The sequence below is a fragment of the Pelobates fuscus genome, chromosome 3 (assembly GCF_036172605.1).
Source record: "Pelobates fuscus isolate aPelFus1 chromosome 3, aPelFus1.pri, whole genome shotgun sequence".
NCBI lineage: Eukaryota > Metazoa > Chordata > Amphibia > Anura > Pelobatidae > Pelobates > Pelobates fuscus.
Window position 1 is genome coordinate 300,650,063 of NC_086319.1, and position 23,606 is coordinate 300,673,668.

A 23,606-nucleotide genomic window follows, 5' to 3' on the forward strand; every position below is an offset into this window, starting at 1 on the left:
CTGAAAGATTACCTGGATAGTTTAACATTTAAAACAGTTTGACTACATAAAACAAGGGGCTCCTGCCTTCCTAACCACGACAATAAGCTGTGGTGGTTATGGTGCTTTGAGTGTTTCTTCAATACTGTTTGTGGTAAAGCTCCAATACTCGACCAGAGTATCTCCACCTTTTCTTGCCGAGTGATCCGTGATTCAGCCGCCTACCCAAACATCAGCTGAAACTTGATGAAGGGTGAAAACAGGACTACTTTATTGGTCACAGTACAAACATTTATACACAGACCACCAGCAGGGGGTCATTAAATAAAACAATACAGGTCCCACCCAGGCGCTTCAGTATCTGGTAGATAACTAGATTGAGAACTGGTAATCTAATTAACCTCCAGATATCAGGGCACCTAAACAAAATACCCCAAAACATTCATTTCTCCACCAGTAAACCCCACTTATCGGTTATCCACGGATAGCTCAACCCACCCGCTGTATACAGTTCAAACAGCGCCCTGATTCTATGCATGATGTAGGATCACCAAGCTGTTAAAGGTTTGAACGGCGGTGTCCGAGCCAATGACTAGTTCCATACAGCTGGCCTGAGTTGGTGGGTTCCTCCGGAGGACCTAGGCTAGATAGGTTACCGGGTGGTCGGATTTCAGGCACTACTTCTAGCACTACTGTACTGTGATTTCTTTAATAGGAGTGCTTACATTAAGGAGTCAACCACACATTTAATTATGTTATATTTAAGATGTCTCTTATCATTAAGATTCAACAATAAAATTGTATGGAAAACTGAATCCTGGACCACACACATGTAATCCTCAATATATCTCTAATTCTGAAAAGATGAAATAGCTCTTTCACAGATGAGTAGTACATACTTAGCCTCTAGACGTCAATAGCAGGTACTCTCTTATACAACTCTATCTCTTTATTAGCTTTGTTTACTTTGCTTTCATGTATTCACAAAATTTGAAAATATAGATTGCAAAAAAATAAAACTAATAAGGTAATTTGGAAGTGTGTTGGCTGATCAGTCAAGCAAGCTGTTTAAAAAGTATGAAATAGTTTTTTTCATGATTTCATTTTGTAACTAAGCTGAAGTCTGATGTACATTTCGATAGGAAGCAAAGCAGTGTTAATGCTGCTTTTTTTTTTTTAGAGTGTTTGAAAAGATGTCGCCTTATATTATGTAACACAGATGGCTGTGTTGCATAATAAAAACATGAAATGAATTCCTTTCTGCGTGCACAATAATGAAGTTGATATGAATAGGCAGTATATAACCTGTTGTAACTAACAGTGTGCTCAGACATATCATAATGAGGAGATGAAGGATTGTTTATGAATATGTATTGCCATATCATACTTGTTTGTTTAAGCGCAAGACTTAAAATTTCAAGTCCAGGCCTTAAAAGAAACTCGCCGCTGCAAGCTTGGAGGGTCATTGGCACACTCACAAGGCACAATTGCCTAGAGCAGAGATAGGCAACCTTCAGCACTCCAGATGTTGTGGACTACATCTCCCATGATACTTTGTCAGCATTGTGGGAAATGTAGTCAACAACATCTGGCGTGTTGAAGGTTGCCTGCCCCAGGTAGTGAGCCCATGATGTAATGATCAGGAGTGAATTTTCACTTGCCAGTGGTTACTAAAATGTTTGAGCCCTGCTTAAGCCTATTTTGTTATGTCTCTAGGACCACTATCACAACTTTCCTAACGTTTTAGTCTTTGGTTTCAGTAGGAAATATCAAAATCATGAAGCTTTATTTTTGGTAATATTACCATTAACTTAAAGGTATACAACAGAAGAACACAGTTAAGCCCTGTGCAGTTGTTTGCTATACAGTTATATTCTTTTGACTCCGTAAACTGTTGTATGCTTGTCTGAGTAGTGCCTTCATGCAAAGACTGAGGAGTTATGGTGCTTATTGAGCTCTCATCATGAGCTCCTCCAAAGAGCGGTCTCTGTGATTGTCATAGATCAGAAGAACTTCTTTGATGTCATCTTGCTGGAAGCCCATGTCATTAAACTGAAGTAAGAGACGCAGGAACTCTGCCGCCTGGAAGTAGCAAAAGCATTGTCCAGTTACTAAGCCATTAAAACTATTCTGCAGATGCAAAACACAGTGCACAACAATACTATGACTGTTCCAAAGTCAACAGAACGTAGGAGGTTATAGAAATTAGGGCCAATGGAGATGGTGACAGCAAGAATATGCAAGTAGATACAGTATATCTTTATCAACAACATACTGTACTAATTAACTTATATAACATACCATTACCACTAATAGGTGTTAGTATACCTAGTATAATGGTTAATAAGTGAGCAGAAAAAGGAACTTATCATCTCCAAAACATTACCTGCTTCTCAATTCTAAACAAAAAGCAAGCCCGTTCTAGTTTCAAACTACAAACTGGCATGCTGACCTATTCAAAGTGTTAAATGCAATAAAGATGTGTTCAGTTCAAAGCTTCACGTCTTGCATTTCCTCTCACCACAGAACAGTTCTCTGTACCGTATGATTTCCATCTTCCTCAGAACAATACTCGTTATAGAATTTGGATACAAACCAATTGCTCCCCCCCCCTCCTCCCCCCTTACCCCGCCGTCCCGCTTCTCAGATACTATTTTAAGTTATCCTACAAAAGCTTGGTCTGGAAGGATTTCACTTCAGAGAGATTATCCGCTTTATTGTGTAACTTATTAAATCAAGATGAGGATTCATAGCAGTCCAATTTGGAACTATTGTGACTTTCAGGCTCCTTCTTACTGAAATTAACACATGAGTGACTAAAAGGTCCTGCAGTTCTCTATCTAGTACTGCAGAGGAGATTAGGGCACATGAAAAGGAATGCTAGGTCTTTGAGAAGATCCATCAATACCGCTCTCCCTTCACTTCATTACTGAGTGGGAGCAGGTTCTGCGCTGGCCAAACGCCCTGGAGTCTGGGTCTAATGATTTTCCTGATTGATAGTCTCTTCATAATAAGTTAAGTCCGCTTCTAATAACAGCACTAAGCAAAGGATACTTAAATCGTGAGTCATCGTGCGTGTCTTACTCTTAACCTTCTCACTGCTGGTAGCTGGTAACATACAGGAGCCCTATTGCATCCTTATTTAGTGATGTGAAAAACCGTAGCCAATATTTACATACTTCTTCATGATTAAGGGTGATTTTTATGAGAGATGTACTCATATATAATATATAAAATCGATGCATGTGTATATATATATATATATATATATATATATATATATATATTGACATGTTATATATAACGTATACACAAACACTGAGCCTACAGCATTGTGCTTTGCTTCTTGGAAGTCCAAGCCCACTATGATGTTTGCCACTGTACGACAATGCTGCTTTTCAAATGTTTATGCCAGAACTTGTCCATCTGATCCTCAAATCCTAGATGTAATTATGTTGAGTGGAAGCATAGCCAACACAGTAATGTATTATTAAATTAAGGTCTGACTTTCCAATTGACCAGATGAACACTTTTAGCAAGGCCTTTTCAGGTCTTTATGTTCCCGTTTTTGGAGACATGGTGGCTGTGGCACTGTTTCTATTATTCACATTTTACATAAAAAAACAACAACAAAAAAATCACAAAAAGAGCAGTGCCATTGTACAAAGTGTATATTCACACTGCACGCCACGTACTCTGCTGCCTGGTGTCTCTAGATTTCCTGCCGTGTTTTTTTTCAATTTTTTATTAAAAATCAAAAAGTCATTACAAGTGAAAAAAGTACATCACACTGAAACAATGACACATAATAGGTTCCGGAATAGTAGTGGTTGTACAGCAAAAACATATGTTCATGCGTCGTTACATATGAGAAGGTATACATCCACGTACACAAGGTAAGCATCCATACATAAGCATTATACAAAAAGTATAATTTGGAGTTGGAGTTAAGGTGCTATAACCCCTGATCATTATGAGTTGAGGGTCTGGTGTTGGTATTGGGAGTGGTGGGGTGGAGCGTGGTAATATTCTTCACCCAGCTAAGTTTGGTACAAGGGGTTTACTGGGGGTCCCTTCACCCTGCCTTGGACGGTCCTGGGTTGTGGAGGAAGGGGGACAGCTCCGTACCATTGCCCTAGAGTGGATTACCATATTTTGATCAGCTGCACATCTTACAATCAGTAGTAAATATGAAGACATTTTAAACAATAAGGCGTCATCTGGTATATACCCTAGGATTTAAAAACTTCAGAGAGTAATTATATAAATTTCGGTTAGTGATTGGAAACAGAGGTGATCATCTAGCATCAAAATCCGTTTTACCCCTATACAGGGTCGCCTCTTGTGGGGATGTGTAGGAAGGAGAGCTATGTTTGGGGAAGGAGAAGTTCAAACTGGGATATCCCCGAGGTATTTACACCAGGGGGCCCACGTGAGGGTATTATAGTGGTACTGATTCGAAATGGAGTAGCACGTGTCCTCTAGGATTCTGGTGGTTTCTACTTTCTGAATCCAGTCCCTTAGGGATGGGGGTTTTGGTTTCTTCCAAAACATTGGAATCAGTTGGTTTGCTCTTTCTGCTGTGTTTTATGATAACTGCAAAGCCAATTTCTCTTTATCAACACGCACCTAAAAAACCTTATATGAAAAAATAAGCACACCGCATCCTTCAGTTCTCCAAATTTACAAATGCTTCCCCTAAAATGCCATATTCTCAAACAATGCTTAGAAATCAGAATTTGAGGGATCTGATTTCTATAAAAAAAAAAAATGCTCTCTTTTTTTCGCTTTCTTGCTACTTTAATCATGTGGGATGCATGTTGCATGCTGTCATATCAGACTTAAATATGAGTGTTTGCAGTCCTTAGAATATAGTTTGATAAGCTGTTGAGGGCTCTCTCACAATGTCTACATTTCCAGCCTGGACATGACCTTTCATTTGTGTCTCATGCAAACAGGAAATGAACATTTTTCCCAGACATGTCAGCACATAGAGTCATTATAGAGGACTGGTTCAGCACATGATGGTTACACCAGGGACTGAGAAAGAAAAATAAAACCATTCCTATTCTCACAATGCACCAAACAGAGCATTTGTTTTACATACAATGTATAGAATAGCCTCCTTTATATGCATATGAAGCCAAGTTGAGTTGTTCATTGAAGAAATGTACAGCTCTGGGTGGTAAGGCAGGGTTTATGTTTGTCAGGAATGCGTGGAAACATATATTTGTTGATGGAATTGTGTTGTTCCTTCACTCACGTTACACCTGAATGTGGGTTTTCTGTTGTCTTTTAGGGAAGCATTCACACCCTGCTGTACTATTGTGACATCTGCATCTTTCAGACATTTCTGGAGCTCTGCCCTTGCATCTACTGTCTGTTCCACTGCGAACAGGGAAAGACACAAATACATAGTTTTACTTGGTACACTACCTGGACTTCCACTGTCAAGCACTAAACATAGTGGTTGAACAGAGAGAAAGCATGTGAGGGGTCTGACAATGGCACAACATGTTGTTGAGTGTTTCTTAAACATCAAATAAACCAAAAGCCCCATTGCAGCATCACTGAGCTCAGGGGCATTGCTACGATTAAAAAGTAACAGGGCTTGAGCCCAGAGAAATAAACTGATGATCCCTCCCCAAAGATATCTCAAAACGCATATTCCAATACACACATGGGTAGAATCACACATTCTATCTAGGCAACCCCCTTATCATATTTTCTGGAGTCGCAGAGATGATGTGGACAATAAGAATATAGGTAAGCCTATATAAAGTTTATTTGGGCCCTTATTCAGACTAGTGGTTAAATGGTGTGAACTGTACTTTAATATACATGTGGTATTATCCCATACAAGGGCTCCTCATCCTTCAGTATGTGTCTCATTCAGGCTCCCCTCTTCATCCACAGCCACTCATTTTTATCCACAGTAAGTGACTCTTGCTTATGTGGAAGCCACAGATATCATGTTTTGATTTAAAGGGACACTGTAGGCAGCCAGACCACCTAATTTCAATGAAATGGACAGTGTGCCATCTGCCATGTCCCTCTCGTTTTAACTCTTCAAACTAAAAACAATAATGATTACATTGCAAGGTTTACAGGCCTCAAGTGACTGTAATACAGACAACCATTTGAGGCACTTGCATGGATATAGCCAAGTGAAACTCGACTATTTCAATCAGATGGCTTCATAGAGACCATATTATTGGGCAGTGTTTTGCTGCACATTTGCACTACCCTCCCGATGCTTTCCTATGGGAGAACATTTGATTGACTGAGAACATCAAGATTGATGATCTCAGCCAAGGAGACGGGGCCAGCCGCTGAGGGAGCAGCGTGGCATAGGAGGAAATGTAAATAAAATACCTTTAGAACCCTTGCTTTGGGGATTTTTGTATTCTTAGCTCTAGTGTTCCTTTGGCTGAAAAATGGGGCCACATCTTGGAGCTCTACTAACAACTGCTGCTGTCTGACTGGTATACATTTTTTTATAGAGCTGCCTCCAATTACAACTACACTTGGAAAGCAATTGTGTAATATAGCAGATATATGCCGAGAGATATGGGTACTGTACAGGGCTCCAGCTGCAGTTTTTTATGTTAACTATTGTTTTTATTTAGTTTAGTTTAAGGTCTGTGTAAAGGAAAGAATATATAACATATCAAATAAAGGAACAATTATCTCGGGGGGGCGGGGCTTGACCTGCAAACTGAATGGACGCATGTTGAAGGGGCTCTCGCAGCCCACGCTGATATGCTCGAAATACTCACCAACTCGATGCCTGCACAGATGCTGGGGTACGCTCCTCACGTTCAGGGCACCCTGGCGAATAACCCGATACCTGACACAAGTATTTCCCGCAAACGAAAACCCGAGATGGCAAGCTGCGGCCTACGGCGGATGGGGCTGGGGGGAGGCGGCCGCTCTCCTTGCCCCTATGCCGGGGGTACAGAGCCACTGAATGCCCGCTCCCCCCCCTCAGGACCGGTGGAGGTAATCCTGGTCCAACCCCTCCAAGCAGCCTGGCCACAATGGACACAGACTGTGAAACCACAGGAGCAGTCTCCAGCAACAATGGCGGACACTGCGTGCAACAATACCTGCCTCAAAGAACGGCCCAATATCCTGAACAGGCTTAATGCCATATTCAACGCCTTTTGGGCAAAACTGGAGACAACATGCCTGAAAATCACCCACACAGAGAAAAGCCCGCACGCCCCAGCGGCAGTCCTGCAGGCCTCCATCTGAACAGGGCCTCAAGATGGCGCCGGAGAGGGAGATCTCTCCCCCCAGCCCGCAAACCGACACGAAAGAACAGAGCAGCAGCTCAAAGGAGGCCACAGACACCCTCTAACACCAGCAAGAAGCAGCAATCTGCTAAATACCTGCAGAGAAGCAGACCACACTCACAACATCAGACAAATCCACGGAGATCCCGGGAACCACCAACGACGACACCACCTCCCAAAGCCACAAACATAAGCCACCAAGCCGCTGAGCGGATGGACCTGAAGCTGGGACTCAAGCAGTTGGACTTTGGGATGCTGCAACTATCCATGCCAGATACACCCGAAAACCGGAATCTGCCGCACCTCAGCAAGCGGGCACACAAAAACACCAGACTGGACCAAAGAAGGGACTATCTGTACCTGCACACTAGCGGCATTGGGTGAAGGGTTGCAGCCGCGGGGACTCTATCTGCTGAGGATGGGTTACGGTTCTTACTCAATACAGTTATTTTTCACTCATTAAAAAAAAAAAAAAAAAAAAAAATTATCTCAAATCAGAATGCACCCGTCATGGTTGATTATATATTTCTCACCTGTTCTACATTTTGTATATATTGTGTATTAATATTGTTTTTGTGTTTTATTGTACCCTATTGTATCAATGCAATGTTTTGTGGACCCAGGACATACTTGAAAACGAGAGAAAAAATCTCAATGTATCCTTCCTGGTAAAATATTTTATAAATAAATAAAAGCTACATGTACCTTTATCTCTGAGTTCTGGAACATTTCCATGGCCTCTTCCACTAGTGCCTCCTCGTATCCAAGCTTACAAAGACGGTCCGTGGCTCCTAGGTACCCTAGGACCTGAAAATACAATTAGATGGATATGTAAATTATAATCAGAAGACTTTCTCTAAGTTACAGTTGCACAACCTTATTGCTCACAGGCCAACTACAAGAAGAGTTCCAAGGATATGTTTGTTTTTTTTAGCTCACATGTGTCAGTCATAGGCTCCCATAGTGACAGGTTTAATAGCAACTTGTTGTTAGTTTCCATAGCCAAGGTTTAGCAAGAACAAGGCAGAACAGAAAGCCAGCCATTCATATTCGGTAATGGCGTTTGCAAGAGATACAGGAGCCCTTGATAGAAATTTAAAGACACAAGGAATTTTGATAGCCAGACAAATCTCAACAGTTAGCCATGAACTATTTTAGTTCTAAGGCAAATTGCTGTTTAAATAACTTTCCAGCAATGAAACGGATAATTCAACTCATATTTTACCAGGCCATTAAAAAAAAAAACCAAAAAAACCCTTTAAGAATATAGGACATTTAGAGTTCCTCAAATCAATGTTGTTGGGGAGAACAAACATGTAAGAAAGTGATACCGGAGAAACTGACGGAAGCCAAGCACAGAGAGATGGACACAGGTTTCTTCAGGAAGGAAGAGATTCTTTATTGGATCACCGATCGGGACTCAGAGGGACTAGCGTCACCAAAATACCACAAGTTCTGAGCCCCGGACAATAGTGCAGGCTCCTTATATAGGCATATAACTCCTCCCATATTAAGCTCCACCCGCACATTCTCTTAACCAATCAACACAAATAAGAATTAACTTCCTGTTTGACCGCATGGCTTGTCCAGCACAATGGAGGAGGGGAATACTATATCCTGTATTCTTGCACATGCTCCGTACACTACTGATCGTATCTTGCCTCGTGCAACCAACTGATCGATACGTCAGCATATGCACGTACACATGCCACGTGGTAATCTCGGCCTACTAAATTTATTTTTACCGAGATTCCACCACATTCCCCCCTTTGATGCCTCTTGATATTTTACAATTACTTGAGGCATCACATAACCTTAGTTTTGCTTACACCGCAAGTTACCTTGAACCAGACCAGACTTATCTTATGATGTGAATCTTCAACATTCATCTTCCTGCATTGGTTCTCCTTGATCTAGAGCCTTATACTTATATATCGCCATTATCTGTGCAGCAGCCTTCCTCTCTGCTATATTTTCTATCAGGCTTTGCACAGACCTAACTACTAAGGGTATAAGACACGGTAGGAGTAGACACAACAGTAAAATCAGTAGGACTCCACCTACCACTGCCTTAAGCCCTCCAAACCACTCATACCAGCTACCAAACCAACTACTTGGATTGTACCCTTTCCATACCTGAGTAGGCACATGCGCTAGTTTAACCATATGGCTAGTAAGCTCAGCTATTGCTTGCCCTTCGTCATCTATTTGAAGACAGCAATTGCTTAGGTTAAACTTCCCACATACACCTCCCTCTACTGCCAAAAGGTAATCCAAGGCTAATCTATTCTGATATACTGCTGTCCTCATCCTGGTATTATGTTTCACTAGGAGATTGAGCGCTTGTGATGTTTCGTTAGTGATAATCTCAACCACCGCCTGTAATCTTATAATGCGGTTGAGCATATAAATAGGGGTTCTATAACCAAAGGTACCATCTTCTGCCCACGTGGCTGGCCCATAATAATCTATGATACGCTGGGGAGGCCATTCATTATCTTCCCAGGTGCCTATCTCTAAGGGTCCCCTTTTCTTCCTATGATTCACATCATACACTTTAACACCTAAAGTCTCACCTGTTTCAATCGGTAACAAGAAGAAGGATGGTTTGAGCATACCCAACACACATGCCCCTTCCCAGTCCTGTGGCAGCTCCGAATAGGCTTTCTTACCACAGATCCAGTACAAATTTGCTGGGGCTCTCCAGGTAGATATGATGGATAAATCAAACCACACATCCTTTAAATTGGCGTATCTAGCAAACGGGTTAGATGGTTCTGAGACATTTGAAGCCGACCACCAAGTTGTATTTTTAGTATCATCATCATAAGCTTTTTGCCTTAGACAAGTTAATTCTCCTACAGAAGTATTATACATTATTCCTTTCCTTGCTATGCAAACATAACCTATGATGGAGGTCTTTAATCTCCACTCAGATTTACCTCTAACACTCATATGATAATCGGCTTGTGTAGATATTAGTTGGTCAACTGCCTCAGAACCGGACATTACCTCCTTGGCTTCCCAAGGCCATTGGTCTCCCATGTTAGTACCTCCACACACATAGCAGTTGGTAACATTAAGACTACCGGCAATACTCTCGGCTAAATCTATGAACAGGTTTTTAGCGTTATGGGGGATCTTATTATCTATACTCATCTCTTCATAAAAGGAATGGTATACTTGATGAGTCTGGGAGGATACCGTATCAGTCTCTATTCCTATAAACAATAATGTCCCAGGATCTAAACCCGTCCCGTATATCTGAAACCCAAATAAATTGCCATACTTATCTAAGAACTTGTCGGGGTTATTTATAAGTATATGGATGGGATTACATTCCATAGACTTACAATATGGGCTAGTCGGCAACTTAGTCACTATCATGTCTTTATCTACTGTCTGTCCCCAAGTCGCCCACCCCACACAAGACCAATATGGGCAAAAGTTATAGTCTTTATTTGGGCATCTAGGACTCACATATTTATTTTTACTACTGGGACAAATATATTTATCGTTAGATCCATACGTCCTCTCCCATCTAAGATCCCCACATACATTCCACGGCTTTCTACCACTTGATATCGCCTTACATGCATCAAATAGCAGAACACCCGAAGAATATACGGATTCTAACACCGTCTTATTAATTAGGGTCCCCTGAGGATCTCCATTCCTGAGAGTCAACCAAATTGTACGAGGTTGATACTCTGGACTGAAGCACTTAGGTTCTCCTACTCCTAAATGGCACACACTATAGTCTATATTTAGGTATCTACATCTCGATACATCTCCTTTACACTCGTATTGTGAATGCCAAATTAGGGTTTGGGAAATATGATTACCTGTTCTCGTAGTCTTAATGCATACCTCACAGCTAGGAGTGTCGGTACCTCTACCTTCCTGAATATAAAAACACATATAAATAAACACAATCAAAAGCACATCTTTCGCCGTCATCCTCAGTCTTCGTCCGTGCGAAGGCGCCTCAGCTTCCAGGATGTGAGGGCTGCAGGGAATGGAGTTCTGCTCGTCTTCACAGGTGTCCCTTCGAGACTTTCCTGGCTTATAAACTATGTGTTGGTAAGCGGACAGGCTTTATTATGGCCTTCTCACTCACACACCAAATCCCTGTAACAATAAAATTTGTAATCCACAATAATTCCTCGTTACTCCGACTGAGTAGTGCGTTTCAACCGGATTTTGCAGGGATTCTCTGGATCTGCTGTAACTTGCCAAGAATCGACTGCTGCTGGTTTAACCCTGGAGTGATGTATCCACGGAGTCACTTCGGCTACTTTTATCGCTGTAGGGGTAGACAAAAGAACAACATAAGGACCTCTCCACTTGGGCCCTAACGGTACATTATTCCACTCTTTAATCCACACTTGATCTCCTGGATGATAACTATGAACAGGGGGATAAATATTCACAGGTAATCTATCTTGTACCCATTTCTGTACCTCCTCCATAGTCTTACCCAACTCTACAACCTGCTGCCGGGTAATTCCTTCTCCCAACTGACTCAAATCCCCCCTTAAGTTACCAAGTACGGGAGGTGGTCGCCCATACATGATTTCAAAAGGAGAGAGGCCCATCCTTCTGGTAGGGGTACTGCGGATTCGCAATAGAGCTATGGGTAAGAGAACGTTCCACTTAAGTTGGGTTTCCTGACACATTTTAGCCAACTGGTTCTTAATAGTTCTATTCATTCTCTCTACCTTACCAGAACTCTGGGGTCTATATGCAGTATGAAGCCTCCACTTTATACCAAGCATATGAGTCAGTTGTTGTAGGCACTGATGAACAAAAGCTGGACCATTGTCCGATCCTATAGAACAGGGTAGTCCATATCGGGGTATTATTTCTCGTAGCAGGAATCTCACAACTTCTCCTGCTTTCTCTGTACGAGTAGGACATGCTTCTACCCAGCCTGAATAGGTGCACACAATTACCAACAGGTAACGATGTCCACCTGATTTAGGCATCACTGTAAAGTCTATTTGTAGATCGGACATGGGGAGTCCCCCCATAAACTGGACTCCTGGTGGCTTTACTGGTCCTTGTCTTGCATTATTTTTAGCACACGTTACACATCTTCGTACAATGGCCTGAGTCAAGTTGGACAATCTTGGTATGTAGAAATGTTTTCTGAGAGATTCTTCAGTACTGTCTCTCCCAGAATGTGTCCCGTTATGATAATTTTGGACAATTTCCACTGCTAGTGATGCTGGTATGACTATTCTTCCATCTTCTAGCTGATACCACTTGTTCTCCAAATACTTTCCCGGTTCAGTCTTTAACCACTCCTCTTCTTGAGTTGTATAAACTGGAGTCCATTGAGACAGTGGGGTTGGTATTAGAGCAGCTATATGCCCCACATACTCCTGTCTTCCTGATTCAGCAGCACGCTTAGCTGCACTATCTGCCATCCGATTTCCTTTGGTTACATCACCATCTCCTCTCAGATGCGCTCGACAATGTATAATACCGACTTCTTTCGGCTCCCATACTGCTTCCAATAGTTGTAGGATTTCAGCTGCGTACTTGATTTCTTTGCCTTCTGAATTCAGTAGTCCTCTTTCTTTATACAAAGCTCCGTGGGCATGAGTGGTTAAAAACGCATACTTAGAGTCCGTATAGATATTTACTCTTAAACCTTCAGCCAATTGTAACGCTCGTGTTAGTGCTATCAATTCTGCCTTTTGTGCTGATGTTCCTTTTGCCAGTGGCCGAGCTTCTATCACCTTGTCTATTGTTGTTACTGCATATCCTGCATAGCGGATCCCTTCTTTCACATAACTACTGCCGTCGGTGTAATATTGAACATCGGGGTTCTGGATGGGAAAATCACGAAGATCTGGTCTACTTGAAAATACTTCATCCATTACTTCCAAACAATCATGTTGACTTTCAGTAGGTTGTGGCAAAAGGGTAGCTGGATTTAAGGTGTTTACAGTCTCTAAATGCACTCTTGGGTTTTCACACAACATTGCTTGATACTTGGTCATACGGCTGTTACTAAACCAATGATTTCCTTTGTAATCCAACAACGTCTGTACTGCATGTGGGACTCGTACATAAAGTTCTTGACCCAGAGTGAGTTTATCGGCTTCAGCTACTAGCAGGGCGGCTGCAGCTACGGCTCTTAGACAAGGTGGAAGTCCGCTGGCCACTGCATCCAGTTGCTTAGACATGTAGGCAACAGGTCTTTGCCATGATCCCAAGTACTGTGTCAATACTCCCACAGCCATTCTTCTTTGCTCATGTACATATAGGTAGAATGGTCGTGTGTGATCAGGTAGACCTAATGCTGGGGCACTCATCAAAGCCTTCTTCACATCTTCAAATGCCGTTTGCTGTTCTTGAGTCCATAAGAAGGGGTCGTGCTCTGTACCTTTGATGGCTGCGTACAGAGGTTTTGCCAGTATCGCGTAACTGGGAATCCATATCCTACAGAAGCCTGCTGCCCCCAAGAATTCTCGCACTTGTCTTCTATTCTTGGGTATTGGTATTTGGCAGACAGCTTCTTTTCTCTCTGGCCCCATAATCCTTTGACCTTCAGAGATATGGAATCCCAGATACTTGACAGTTGGCAAACACAACTGAGCCTTCTTCCTGGACACCTTGTATCCTGCCTTCCAGAGAATGTGTAGTAGATCGTGCGTTGCTTGCTGACATTTTTCTTTTGTAACTGCTGCTATCAACAAGTCATCTACATACTGTAACAATACACACTCTCCTGGGATAGACTCGAAATCCAGTAGATCTTGACTTAGAGCTGAACCAAATAGGGTAGGTGAATTTTTAAACCCTTGGGGCAGTCTTGTCCAAGTCATTTGGCGTTTTGAGCCCGTTACAGCGTTCTCCCATTGGAAAGCGAAGATACATTGACTTTCTGCGGCAATTCGGAGGCAAAAGAAGGCATCTTTGAGATCTAAGACTGTGAAATAAGTAGCCCCGCCCGGAATTAAAGCAAGCAGGTTATATGGATTGGGCACGACTGGATGTATACTAACAACCGCATCATTGACTGCTCTCAAGTCCTGCACAGGTCGATACTCATCTGTACCGGGCTTTTGAACAGGCAGCAATGGGGTGTTCCAGGGGGAAGTACAGAATTTTAGGATACCATACCGTATGAACTTATCCAGATAAGATTGAATGTTCTTCTTAGCCTTCTGCGGGATGTGGTATTGTCTTAGGCTCACTGGATAAACCCCAAGTTTTAGTTCAATTTTTATAGGTGGAATATTGCGGGCCAGTCCTGGTGGGTTGTTCTCTGCCCAAACTCCTGGTATGTTGAATAATGTCTCATCACTCCTAGGGTTTTGGCTAGTCAACACTGTATAAAGTCGCCACTCTTCTTCCTTTGGTACAGATAAAGTCATAATACCTGAAGGTCCATTAAACTTTAAGGATGTTGTTCCATTTGGTAGGAACGTAATCTGCGCTTGTAATTTTGATAGCATATCACGTCCCAGCAATTGGACTGGACATTCAGGCATATAAAGGAATTGATGTTTTACTACGTGGCCTCCCAATGTACAGAGTCGACTTTTAAGAACCGGTTTTTCAGCACTTCTTCCAGTTGCTCCTATCACAGTAATAGTCCTTCCAGATGGAGGAGCAACTAGATTAGTCACCACTGAATGTTCAGCACCAGTGTCGATCATGAACGCACTCCTTTTTCCCCCTATTGATACATCGACCATAGGCTCCGCTCGACCAAGGGGGATGGAGCCCGGTCGGTATCAATAGTCCTCCATGACCGTGTCAGCCAATCCTACAAAGTCCCTACCTTCTCTATCGCGGGACCTTTGCGCTGCTGGAATATACCTGTCTTCCCTAACACTTCCTCTGTTCCCATTACTCCCTCTATAACCATTACTCCCTCCGGGGCCTCCTCTACCTCTCGCTCTGCCTCTAAAGTTTCCGTAACCTGACCTAGGTCTGTCTCTCTCAGACTGTTCTCTTCGCGGACACTCATTTCTCCAATGCCCTTCTTCCTTACAGTAAGCGCACTGATTTCTACTTAGAGGTTCCTCATTCCATCTACTATCGCCTCTATCCGGGCCCCGTCTATCTACGCCTGCGATCGCTACCGCTAGCATATCAGCCTTTTTACGCATCTTGCGCTCTTCCTCTTTCTTACTTTCTGTATCCCTGTTCATATAAACCTTATTTGCTACCTCCATTAGTTGGGTGATGGACATACCTGCAAACCCTTCTAACTTTTGTAGCTTGCGCTTAATATCTCCGTAAGCTTGGCTGACAAAGGCGGAGTTAACCATTCGGGAATTATCTGTGTCTTCCGGATTAAAGGGGGTATACAAGCGGTATGCCTCCAATAATCGGTCATAAAAGACACTGGGCGCTTCATCGCTTTTCTGGATCACCTCAACTGTCTTCGACATGTTAATAGCTTTCTTTCCTCCGGCTTTCATGCCAGCAATTATAGCGTCTCTATAGGCTCTGAGTTGAACCATATCAGCACCATTTACGTTCCAATCGGGATCAGTGTTGGGATAATGTGTTGCGGCCCATGCTGCTGGATTAGCTTGGTTCAAAGCACGGGCTTTATCTTCTAATGCTTTAATGGCTGCTTGATTTATTCTTGTCCTTTCCTCATTGTTAAATAAAGTCATTAGTAACTGCTGGCAATCAGCCCATGTCGGATTATGCGTCTGTACTATTGAGGTGAACAGATCAGTCATAGCTTGTGGTTTCTCAGTATACGAGGAATTATGGGTCTTCCAGTTTAAAAGATCGGTTGTGGTGAATGGGACATATACGAAGACTGGGTCAGCGTGTGCCATTTGACCTGCGGCATCGATATAAGCTGACCCGGGATTCAGACGAAGAGGCATCTGATAGTGCTTTAATTGTTGGGCACCAGTCAACTGTCGGGTTTGGATGGGGCTACGTAGAGGGGCGTCAGTCATGGGTTCCGGTCGGGGAGAGATAGGGTATGGGGATGTGGGAGGTTGGCTTTGGGAAAAGGTTGTAAATAAAACACTTCGAGTCGAGCTAGATGAAGCTTGACCGGAAGTCTGAAGTGGCGCCAAATCAGGATATTCGTTTCTAATGGGGGTTGGTTCTGATTCCGGAAGGGGAGATTTAGTACGAGGGGGGGTGGATCCTGTACTGGAGGAGGAAGCGGAAGTGGATGAGGGTAATGAGGGGAGGGGTGCAGGACTTCCTGCGTTTGCGTCACTTCCTCTTAACGGAAAGTAAGGGGGCGGCAAAGGGATCTCGGACTCAGGGGGCGTGTCCAAAATGGGCCTAACACCAGTCCTAGTGGACGAACAAGTCCTAGCTACCATGAGGCGACACTGCTCCTCGTGGCATGTCTGGAGCCATTTTGGCGAGTCATTTACGGCCTGTCTCCAACAGTCAATATAAGGAAACTGGCCGTAAAGTTCAGGCCTACCTGATACAGCCACGTGTAAGCGCTGCACCAGAGTTGGATCCAAACTGCCACGTGGCGGTCATGCCGCAACCAAAGTAGGCCACTCCCTAGTGCACAAAGTAACCAAACGTACAGGAGACATCTTAACCCCAAAATCACAAGTTTTGAATCCCTTTTTAAAATTCTTCACCATACAACCTAAGGGATCCGGAATCGTTGACTGCGACGCACCCATACTTAACAATGGAACGTCGTCGACAACGAATACTATACACGCGTACTATTCAACAGTCACACCCGTTTCCTCTGGCAACAGCACCACGTGGTACAGTTACCAAGTGAAACGTACACAATAACAATAAACACTCAGGGAATTCCCGTACACACACAGCTGTTACACCAGTCACTATATAATCAATATTATGCCCTTTGGCGTAACTATACAGTCACCCACGCTATAATTCTCTATATACGAATTACCCGTCTATAACACACCCCAGTAACATCGTCTTTTACAAATAGCGGTTACAGTACGGTTAGCATAGGTCAAAGCACAAGTTAAGGTCACAATACAATTATTAGTGGTTATGGTGTTAAAACATGCAATTGACGACAATGATTAGTACTTATATACAGTGTCAGTAAATATACAGGGTTATGGTACCGTGCACTATAATACAGCAACACACTATTAACACTCTCGCTAGACGGCTGAGCTCGCGCTATCTAACAAGTTATACACTTTACTAAAACAATCGTTAACACATTTACAATTCCCAACTAAACTATTGGCCAGTACCTTGAATGGACTACCTAAAAACAATCTACATACGTTTTGGTTAGCCACACTGCCCAATCACCACATATATAGCGAGCTAGAGGACCGAATTTACACAGACGCCTCTTAGTCGCACTATCAAAAGTCTAGTGGGTTCCAAATTTACACGCCTTCCCACTTAGCCCAGATAGGATGAGAGCTAGCGAACCGAATTTACACAGACGCCGCTTAGTCTCCCAGTCTCTCCGACCTAGCGAACAAAATGTACACCCTAGAACGCTAGTCTAGACAAGACACCGGTGTCCGGCTAGGGCTATTTACACCAGAGCCCCGCCTGACTAACAGAATCAAACGGTCTGACTAAAGAGCGTTCGATCGAGCGGTGCGCCTTCGCTCCTTCCCTCCGACAGAGGGGGCAGATACACAGATTCAAAACCCCTTTGGGCCTACCGCACAATCGGTATACCCCTAGTGGGTCCTGCCGTCTAAAACAGCAGTTGTCTTACCTCCTCGTTCCTGAACCTGAGTTCACACTCATCGACGGGGACACCCCAGCACTTCTCACGTAGAGGCCGATGATCTCCTGGACAACGGCCCAGTGGCGCCGAGACGAAGGGAGGTCCACGCAGAAGTTCAGGGGTGCAGCCGTAGAGAACGTGGGCAAAGATAGACCGTCTCACGCCTCTGCCTCTCAGCTACCGTTGAACGATGAGCTTCCCGGCCAATGCACCAAATGATACCGGAGAAACTGACGGAAGCCAAGCACAGAGAGATGGACACAGGTTTCTTCAGGAAGGAAGAGATTCTTTATTGGATCACCGATCGGGACTCAGAGGGACTAGCGTCACCAAAATACCACAAGTTCTGAGCCCCGGACAATAGTGCAGGCTCCTTATATAGGCATATAACTCCTCCCATATTAAGCTCCACCCGCACATTCTCTTAACCAATCAACACAAATAAGAATTAACTTCCTGTTTGACCGCATGGCTTGTCCAGCACAATGGAGGAGGGGAATACTATATCCTGTATTCTTGCACATGCTCCGTACACTACTGATCGTATCTTGCCTCGTGCAACCAACTGATCGATACGTCAGCATATGCACGTACACATGCCACGTGGTAATCTCGGCCTACTAAATTTATTTTTACCGAGATTCCACCACAAAAGCATATATTATACTTCTCAAGTCGAGTTGAGAGAACTCTGCACGTGATAGGAACAGGCTATGTGAAGCATAGTCATATCTTATCACTGACCTGCTCCAGGCTCTGGCCTCCCATTTTCTGCAATGCAATCATTGCTCTGCGCAGAGGATATCCCAATGATGTCACAGCCTTGATTACCTCACGTTCTTCTTGGCTTAGAGCTTGCAGAACATCACCAGTAGTGTCTTGACGGCTTTTTCTGGTAGGAGGTAGGCAGGAGTATGGATTTAGAGACTACAAAACATAAATTAGACATTATTAGTTACTACAATTGCCCTGTACTATTATGGAACCACTAAAGAACACGGGGAATGGAAACGTATTTCTGAAAAAGTGATAACACATGTGTACAAATACAATAATTTTGTATTTAATATGACATCCTCATCAGAGGCGGCTCTCTAATTAGGCGGTTTAGGCGGCCGCCTAAGGCCTCGCGCTGGCTGGGGCCTCGCGGCCGCCTAAACTGCCTGTTGGCAGAGTGTGTCAGGTCCTCGGTCAGTGACCGAGGACCTGACACCAGGAGGGGGCCCGGCGGCTTGCCCGTTATGCCGCCGGGTGCGAGGCCCCTCCTTGCTGCCAGGCCGGCCACCGCAGACACTGGTCTGCAGCTCCGCAGTGTGCAGAGCTGCAGACCATGTGACTCGCGAGAATTGGCCAATCAGAGCGTTGCCGCGGGTTACCACGGCAATGCTCTGAATCTCGCGAGATTACACGGTCTGCAGCTCTGTGGAGCTGCAGACCGGGAGCAGGGGCCACCGGACCACCATGGAGCCCACTGGACCACCAGGGAAAGGTAGGCTCTCCCTCCCCATCACCCCCCACCAAACTCAGGCTCACCCCCGACCACCATCACCACCCACCACCACCCTTAGCTTCACCCCCCACCACCATCACCCCCCACCACCCTCAGCCTCACCCCCACCACCATCACCCCCACCACCCTCAGCGTCACCCCCCACCACCATCAACCCCACCACCCTCAGCCTCACCCCCCACCCTCACCATCACCCCCCACCACCCTCAGCTTCACCCCCCATCACCCCCACCACCCTCAGCTTCAACCCCCACCACCATCACCCCCACCACCCTCAGCCTCACCCCCACCACCATCACCCCCACCACCCTCAGCCTCACCCCCACCACCATCACCCCCCACCACCCTCAGCTTCACCCCCCACCACCATCACCCCCCACCACCCTCAGCTTCACCCCCCACCACCCTCACCCCCACCACCCTCAGCCTCACCCCCACCACCATCACCCCCACCACCATCACCCCCACCACCCTCAGCTTCAACCCCCACCACCATCAACCCCACCACCCATCTGCCTCACCCCCCACCCTCACCATCACTCCCCACCACCCTCAGCCTCACCCCCCACCCTCACCATCACCCCCCACCACCCTCAGCCTCACCCCCCACCCTCACCATCACCCCCCACCACCCTCAGCCTCACCCCCACCACCATCACCCCCCACCACCCTCAGTTTCACCACCCACCACCATCACCCCCAGCACCCTCAGCCTCACCCCCACCACCCTCAGCCTCACCCCCCACCACCACCATCACCCCGCACCACCCTCCGCTTCACCCCCCACCACCATCACCCCCACCACCCTCAGCCTCACCCCCACCACCATCACCCCCACCCTCACCCCACCACCATCTCCCCACCCTCGGCCTCACCCCCCACCACCCTCAGCCTCACCCCCACCACCCTCAGCTACACCCACCACCACCATCAGCTTCACCCCCACCACCGTCACCATCACCCCCCACCAACCTCAGCCTCATTCCCCACCACCATCACCCACCATCACCACCCTCAGCCTCACCCCCCACCACCCTCAGCTTAACCCTCAGCTTAACCCCCCACCCCCATCACCCCCACCACCCTCAGCCTCACCCCACCACCATCACCCCACCCTCAGCCTCACCCCCACCACCATCTCCCCACCCTCAGCCTCACCCCCCACCACTCTCAGCCTCACCACCCACCACCCTCAGCCTCACCACCCACCACCATCACCCCCACCACCATCACCCCCACCACCCTCACCATCACCATCACCCCACCACCCTCAGCTACACCCACCACCACCATCAGCCTCACCCCCCACCCTCACCATCACCCCCCACCACCCTCAGCCTCACCCCCCACCCTCACCATCACCCCCCACCACCCTCAGCCTCACCCCCCACCCTCACCATCACCCCCCACCACCCTCAGCCTCACCCCCCACCACCCTCAGTTTCACCACCCACCACCATCACCCCCACCACCCTCAGCCTCACCCCCACCACCCTCAGCCTCACCCCCCACCACCACCATCACCCCGCACCACCCTCCGCTTCACCCCCCACCACCATCACCCCCACCACCCTCAGCCTCACCCCCACCACCATCACCCCCACCCTCACCCCACCACCATCTCCCCACCCTCGGCCTCACCCCCCACCACCCTCAGCCTCACCCCCACCACCCTCAGCTACACCCACCACCACCATCAGCTTCACCCCCCACCACCGTCACCATCACCCCCCACCAACCTCAGCCTCATTCCCCACCACCATCACCACCCTCAGCCTCACCCCCCACCACCACCATCACCCCGCACCACCCTCCGCTTCACCCCCCACCACCATCACCCCCACCACCCTCAGCCTCACCCCCACCACCATCACCCCCACCCTCACCCCACCACCATCTCCCCACCCTCGGCCTCACCCCCCACCACCCTCAGCCTCACCCCCACCACCCTCAGCTACACCCACCACCACCATCAGCTTCACCCCCACCACCGTCACCATCACCCCCCACCAACCTCAGCCTCATTCCCCACCACCATCACCCACCATCACCACCCTCAGCCTCACCCCCCACCACCCTCAGCTTAACCCTCAGCTTAACCCCCCACCCCCATCACCCCCACCACCCTCAGCCTCACCCCACCACCATCACCCCACCCTCAGCCTCACCCCCACCACCATCTCCCCACCCTCAGCCTCACCCCCCACCACTCTCAGCCTCACCACCCACCACCCTCAGCCTCACCACCCACCACCATCACCCCCACCACCATCACCCCCACCACCCTCACCATCACCATCACCCCACCACCCTCAGCTACACCCACCACCACCATCAGCCTCACCCCCCACCCTCACCATCACCCCCCACCACCCTCAGCCTCACCCCCCACCCTCACCATCACCCCCCACCACCCTCAGCCTCACCCCCCACCCTCACCATCACCCCCCACCACCCTCAGCCTCACCCCCCACCACCCTCAGTTTCACCACCCACCACCATCACCCCCACCACCCTCAGCCTCACCCCCACCACCCTCAGCCTCACCCCCCACCACCACCATCACCCCGCACCACCCTCCGCTTCACCCCCCACCACCATCACCCCCACCACCCTCAGCCTCACCCCCACCACCATCACCCCCACCCTCACCCCACCACCATCTCCCCACCCTCGGCCTCACCCCCCACCACCCTCAGCCTCACCCCCACCACCCTCAGCTACACCCACCACCACCATCAGCTTCACCCCCCACCACCGTCACCATCACCCCCCACCAACCTCAGCCTCATTCCCCACCACCATCACCACCCTCAGCCTCACCCCCCACCACCCTCAGCTTAACCCTCAGCTTAACCCCCCACCCCCACCACCCTCAGCCTCACCCCACCACCATCACCCCACCCTCAGCCTCACCCCCACCACCATCTCCCCACCCTCAGCCTCACCCCCCACCACCCTCAGCCTCACCACCCACCACCCTCAGCCTCACCACCCACCACCATCACCCCCACCACCATCACCCCCACCACCCTCACCATCACCCCACCACCCTCAGCTACACCCACCACCACCATCAGCTTCACCCCCCCACCACCGTCACCATCACCCCCCACCAACCTCAGCCTCATTCCCCACCACCATCACCCACCATCACCACCCTCAGCCTCACCCCCCACCACCCTCAGCTTAACCCCCACCACCATCACCCCCCACCACCATCACCCCTCCCCACCATCACCCCCACCACCCTCAGCCTCACCCCCACCACCCTCAGCCTCACCCCCACCACCCTCAGCTACACCCACCACCACCACCATCACCATCACCCCCCACCACCACCACCCCCCACCACCCTCAGCTTCACCCCTGCCCACCCTCAGCTTCACCCCTGCCCACCCTCAGCTTCACCCCTGCCAACCCTCAGCCTCACCCCCACCCCCACCACCCTCAGCCTCACCCCCCACCACCCTCAGCCTCACCCCCCACCACCCTCAGCCTCACCCCCACCACCCTCAGCCTCACCATCCCCCATAACCCCCCACCACCCTCAGCCTCACCCCACCCTCAGCTTCACCACCCCTCAGCATCACCCCCCACCACCCCCCTCAGCATCACCCCCCACCACCCTCAGCATCACCACCCTCAGCATAACCCTCCGTCACCAACCTCAGCTTCCCCCCACTCACCATCACCCCCCTCTCACTCTCACATTAGCCCCCCCACTCTCACATTACCCCCCCACTCTCACATTACCCCCTCTCACTCTCACATTACCCCCTCTCACTCTCACATTACCCCCTCTCACTCTCACATTACCCCCCTCTCACTCTCACATTACCCCCCTCTCACTCTCACATTACCCCCCTCTCACTCTCACATTACCCCCCTCTCACTCTCACATTACCCCCCTCTCACTCTCACATTACCCCCTCTCACTCTCACATTACCCCCCCTCACTCTCACATTACCCCCCCTCACTCTCACATTACCTCACTCTCACATTACCTCACTCTCACATTACCCCCCTCTCACTCTCACATTACCCCCCCTCTCACTCTCACATTACCCCCCTCTCACTCTCACATTACCCCCTCTCACTCACATTACC

General features: G+C 47.6%; 1 protein-coding gene across 3 annotated transcripts in view; it reads right to left on the minus strand.

Annotated features, from left to right (window-relative positions):
• Positions 1 to 228: 228 nt before the first annotated feature.
• The window catches only part of UBAP1L (ubiquitin associated protein 1 like), a 37,263-nt gene continuing 13,885 nt past the window's right edge, over positions 229 to 23,606 (minus strand). For all 3 annotated transcript variants that reach the window (XM_063448795.1, XM_063448794.1, XM_063448796.1), the window contains 3 exons: positions 18,730 to 18,912; positions 7,983 to 8,084; positions 229 to 2,061 (listed from right to left, as the gene is read on the minus strand). In XM_063448795.1, coding sequence (XP_063304865.1) covers positions 1,927 to 2,061; positions 7,983 to 8,084; positions 18,730 to 18,912 — 420 coding nt within the window. In that variant the 3' untranslated portion in view covers positions 229 to 1,926. The remainder of the gene's footprint in view (positions 2,062 to 7,982; positions 8,085 to 18,729; positions 18,913 to 23,606) is intronic.